The sequence below is a fragment of the Alosa pseudoharengus genome, unplaced genomic scaffold, assembly GCF_046254945.1.
Source record: "Alosa pseudoharengus isolate Yale_2024_CS ecotype anadromous, Long Island Sound unplaced genomic scaffold, YU_APseudo_1.1 YU_APseudo_1.1_scf_3, whole genome shotgun sequence".
NCBI classification, from domain to species: domain Eukaryota; kingdom Metazoa; phylum Chordata; class Actinopteri; order Clupeiformes; family Clupeidae; genus Alosa; species Alosa pseudoharengus.
The window spans coordinates 34,335,442-34,340,755 of NW_027468718.1; the positions used below are offsets into that span (position 1 = coordinate 34,335,442).

The 5,314-nt window shown below is 43.8% G+C and overlaps 1 protein-coding gene across 1 annotated transcript; it reads left to right on the plus strand.

Annotated features, from left to right (window-relative positions):
• LOC143100709 (zinc-binding protein A33-like) lies at positions 1 to 5,314 on the plus strand. Its single transcript, XM_076264121.1, has 6 exons — positions 1 to 641; positions 1,987 to 2,082; positions 2,184 to 2,414; positions 2,532 to 2,554; positions 2,640 to 2,758; positions 3,409 to 5,314. The coding sequence occupies exons 1-6, from the start codon at positions 255 to 257 to the stop codon at positions 3,948 to 3,950; spliced, it is 1,398 nt and encodes a 465-aa protein (XP_076120236.1). The 5' UTR covers positions 1 to 254; the 3' UTR covers positions 3,951 to 5,314.

The window sequence follows — 5,314 nt, forward strand, 5'->3', positions numbered from 1 at the left end:
ATGAACCTGAGGGATGTTTTGCTGTTCAGTTGCAGTACAGGATATGATATGATTCTTAGACAAATTAGTGGTGTTTTAAACAACAGTTCAGAAGACTGGAGACTGGAAGCTTCTGTTGGAGTGTTGTGTTGACATATCGGGATTAATTTCTGTCAGGATTCTGGTTCAGACTGCCTCACAAGTTTTCAGAGCAGTGAAAGTGAAAGCAGATATCGTAAACAGGCAGCAGTGTAGACCAACAGGTATAAGAGAAAATGGCCGCCATGTCTGTCTCCGAAGAGGATTTGTGCTGTCCTGTGTGCTGTGAAATCTTCAAGGATCCAGTTCTTCTGCTCTGCACTCACAGCATCTGTAAAGCCTGTCTGAAGCAGTTCTGGAAAACCAAAGGAGCCAAGGAATGTCCAGTCTGCAGGAAAAGATCCTCAAGAAATGAGCCTCCATGTAACCTACACCTGAAGAACCTGTGTGAGAAGTTCCTTCAGGAGAGAAGTCAAAGAGAGCCCTTCTGCAGTCTGCACCGTTCAGAACTCAAGCTCTTCTGTGAAGATGACACACAGCTTGTGTGTGTGGTGTGTCGAGACTCTAAACTCCATACAAACCACAAATGCAGTCCCATCGATGAAGCAGCACTTGCTCGTAAGGTAAGATGTCTGTTCCTAAAATATGTCCTTGTATTGGCAATAACACTGCAGTGTAGATCAAAAACCTCAGAATTGGGGTACACATGGTAGCCAAAAACTTCAACCGGGCATGCTTAAAAGCTGTCCTCCCTAAATTCACCCAATCTGTGAAGTGTACCACCAGGGAGAGCAGCACACTTGACCATGTCTACTGCAATATTAAGCATGCATACACAGCAGTGCCCCAACCACACATTAGCCTGTCAGACCACCTCTCAATGCACCTCATACCAGCCTACACCCCACATCAGGAAAAATAAGCCCATCATAGGAAGATCAACACCTGGCCAGAGGATACCCTCTCCCAGCTCCAAGACTGCTTCTCAACCACGGAGTGGAGTCTGTTTGTGAGCCTGGATGTGGAGGAGTATACAGAGACTGTCCTATCCTGTCATTCACGGCATTCTCTTAGAAAGCGAAAGTAGCCTCTGCTATGCCAGAGCATAGATAGGTGGCACGTCCGAAATGTCAGCGGGAATAGTGATGTGAGTCGACGAACAGAGATGTCTAGGGATGTGAGGCAAGTGGGCTAGATGAAACTTTGAGAATTAAAAATTCAAAATTTGTTGGGAAAAAAACGCTGACAAACCAGGCTCTATTAGTGCAACTACAGTGCCTAAAAAAAAAAGTATTCAGCCCCATTTTTTTTATTTTTAAAGGCCAGTTATTTAATGGATCCAGGATACTTTGCATCCTGATGAAGTTCCTTTGGCCTTTGGAATTAAAATAGCCCCACATCATCACATACCCTTCACCATACTGTACCTAGAGATTGGCATGGTGTGTATTTCAGTTAGCCTATTAGCTGGTTTGATTTGCATTGAGCTCAATGAGCATCAAACCAGCTAATAGGCTAAACTACTTATGTTGCATTTTTGCATATGAAAAATTAGACATGTAGCCTAGGCTATACCGAATCTATTTGATGAAGAATAAGTGAAGTTTGAACCATTAAGATGGGCAAAAGGTGAAGCAAATAGGCAGACATCATTATAACAGGCCTAACCTGAAGGCTAATGAATAACTTTAGACAACAGGTGCTCCTAAACTGGCAGCATGGAGCGTTCAGAAACATAAGTTAGGATGATTGACATGATGCTGCTGTCTTAAAAAAACAAACAAATAAAAAAAAAAAACTTTCTAAATAGCCTCATCTGGATTATCCCTACAGGCACAGTTCAACATGTACAAAAAAAAAAAAGGGGGGGGGGGGGGGGGGGGGCTTTTCTCAGGAAAGAGCAATAGCCCCTCAAATTGTCTGTGCACGTCCCTGCCCCTGAATAACACAATGTTAATTTTATTCCAGGAAGAACTGAAAGTCAAACTGCAGCCCTTACAGAACAAGCTGGACACCTTTAAAAAGGCTAAAGAAACCTGTGATGAAACTGCCCAACACATTACAGTAAGAGTGATGCCTCCTCCTCTAATAGTGATAACAACATAACTAAGATACACAGATTCCAAGTGTGAGACTCCACCATGTGGTGATGTGTGGTATTACAGTTCCAGACCCAACACACAGAGAGGCAGATCAAGCAGGAGTTTGAGAAGCTGCACCAGTTTCTACGAGATGAAGAGGCAGCCAGGATAGCTGCACTGAGGGAGGAAGAGGAGCAGAAGAGACAGATGATGAAGGAGAAGATTGAGAAGATGAACAGAGAGATCTCATCTCTTTCAGACACAATCAGAGCCATAGAGGAGGAGATGGAATCTGATGACATCACATTTCTACAGGTTGGTACTTGTCTTGTAGTTTTGCTTGTTTTAAACAAAGGATGCACTTTGGTGAGTGTATGAACACACACATTCTCTACTGATAAGGTCTACCTCATTTCACCCTCTGTTTTACAGAACTACAAGAGCACAGTGGAAAGGTGAGTGATCTGCCTCCTGTTTCTCTCTTCTCTGTGGTTCTGAACCCAAACCCACAGCAGCACTGACTGCTGAATGTTATTCCAGAGCCCAGTGCACACTGCAGGATCCAGAGAGGGTTTCAGGAGCTCTGATCAATGTGGCAAAGCACCTGGGTAACCTGAAGTTCAGAGTCTGGGAGAAGATGCAGGGTGTGGTTCAATACAGTGAGTTCGCACACACACACACACGCGCACGCACAAGCACACGGAGGCACACACACACACACACATGCACACACACACACACACACACAAAGACAGACACACCAGTGAACAGACAGCCACTTACACCGACACACACACACACACACACACACGCACATAAATAATATAATATAACTTTAAAACTATTGACACTGTTGGCCAAGATGACATATTTTCTGTGTATGTTGGTCTCAAGGGGCCGTATCATCCCAGCCCATAGTGGTCCACTGTAGTGAAATGCAAATCAGTGCAGTCTGAAACTGGTAGCTGCTGGAAGAAAGGAGATTTCTAACATTCTTTTACCAATTAGCTTTTATTTAATTAGTAATTAGAAAAGAGGGGACACACACACAAACTCACTATCTCTCTCTCACTCTCTCGCGCTCACACACACAGACAGACACACACACACACACACGTACTGTAGTCACAGTTACACATAATCACTCACACACACAAACTCTCTCTCTCTCACACACACACACACACACACCTGTGCACGTAGTCATACATAAATATACGCACACACACACACTCTCACACACACCATTACCACACCAACCAAAAATCAGTTATCACCATTACTGAATTCTCATGTTCTCTCTCTGTAGCTCCTGTGACTCTGGACCCCAACACTGCACACCCAGAACTCATCCTGTCTGATGATCTGACCAGTGTGAGACACAGACGTGGTGGTGGGGAGCAGCAGCTTCCTGATAACCCAGAGAGATTTGATCAGTATCACAGTGCCCTGGGCTCCGAGGGCTTTAACTCAGGGACTCACTGCTGGGATGTGGAGGTTGGAGACAGTGATAGCTGGACCCTGGGGGTGAAGACAGAGTCTGGGGAGAGGAAGGGAGGGAGTTCCAATATGAATGGACTCTGGAAAGTGTTTCATTCTTATGGTAATTATGCAGCATGCTCCCCATTCCAGCCAGACACTCCCCTCACAGTGATGCAGAAACTCCAGAGGATCAGAGTGCAGCTGGACTGGGACAGAGGAAAACTGTCATTCTCTGACCCTGATAATAACACACACTTACACACTTTCATATACACTTTCACTGAGAGAGTGTTTCCATGTTTTTACACATGGACATCTCTGAGTATCTTACCAGTGAAGGCTGCAGTATCAGTACAGCAGCTCAGGTAGAGTTTACACACCTGCTGCAGTCAGGCGCGCCTGCAGGTGTACGTCCGTTAGCACTGTGCGTATAAAAATTACAAAGAAGTCGGCACACTAGAGCTCCATTATTTTTTTTCTTTTTATTCACCACATCCACATACCATCAGGCTACTCAACAGCGAGAGAAAATTTCCCTTGTGTGTGTGTGTGTATTCACACCAAATTGGTCTACCATACCTTCCCAACTATGCACAGTATCCCATTAGCTGCATGCCATCAGACTATTTACCATTTTCTATTACGTAAAGTTAGTGAACACGTTGTCAAAATTAACGTGCACACATTTTGTTTGAGCAGGAGAGAGAATACGCACGCAGGCACGCAATAGGCTACTTCTTGTTTTCTTTTACTCGGCTATCTATTATGGTTATCAGCACACAATGTTGAGCTAATTCACTAATTCAATACTCATCATGGATATCACAAGTTTAAACAACGAAAACAGAAAGGATGGAGGCAGCAAAGCTAGGAGTTATTCCAGATGGACAAGAACAAGGTAGGCAATTGGTGTGCTTGTCAGAACGTTAGACTGCATTAAAGCCAGACTTCACGTTACGTTATCTACAAAACTAAAGGTAACTTTAGCCTGTATAGGGCTGTATCAAGTTGTCCAAATGAATAGGTCATTGTAGACGTTGTCATTGTATTATTGCATGTGGATGTTGTTGTGCTATGTAGGCTACTTTTTTGCTGACTGACCAATGCACGGACCTAAAACGGACAAATATTGTTCACGAGTGACTTTTTTTTTTTTTTGCGGGGGGTGTGCGTACCATAGCATTAATTCCTGCAGGCGCCCCTGGCTGCAGTATCAGTAGAGCAGCTCAGGTAGAGTTTACACACCTGCTGCAGTATCAGTAGAGCAGCTCAGGTAGAGTTCACACACCTGCTGCATCGAGTCTCCTGCAAGAAGGAAGTGCTGAACTCTCATTTTGAAACACATTTTTATTTTTCAAACATATTGTCACTATGTTTCAGTTGAAGTTATGGTGGTTCTGATATTTTTTATATACTTATTTTACTTTCATATGTAATTGCCAATAATAATAATCCAGATGTTGGCAATGGGATCTGTGGACATTAAGGCTTGCGTACATTGTATTTCTTACGTTTTGGGACTCATCTTCAGGTACAAACAGGAAACTGTTTTGCCGACATCAAGTAAGCTAGTGCACAGAGCCCATAGAGGAGATGGGACAGGAACTCATCTACATCATGTGCACCTGATAATGTGGTTCACAACCACCACAACTCACATACATTGCCTCTTTCTCTCTCTCTCTCTTTGTTGCTTCTTAGTGGAGCTTTTGATTAAACACGTTTGCCTATGC

Bases quoted from the DNA above. Each gene is read 5' to 3' on its own strand.
- LOC143100709 (XM_076264121.1), top strand. From the start codon at position 255: ATGGCCGCCATGTCTGTCTCCGAAGAGGATTTGTGCTGTCCTGTGTGC. The intron at 642-1,986 runs GTAAGATGTCTG...ATTTTATTCCAG, and splicing joins AAGCAGCACTTGCTCGTAAG to GAAGAACTGAAAGTCAAACT. The intron at 2,759-3,408 runs GTGAGTTCGCAC...CTCTCTCTGTAG, and splicing joins GCAGGGTGTGGTTCAATACA to CTCCTGTGACTCTGGACCCC.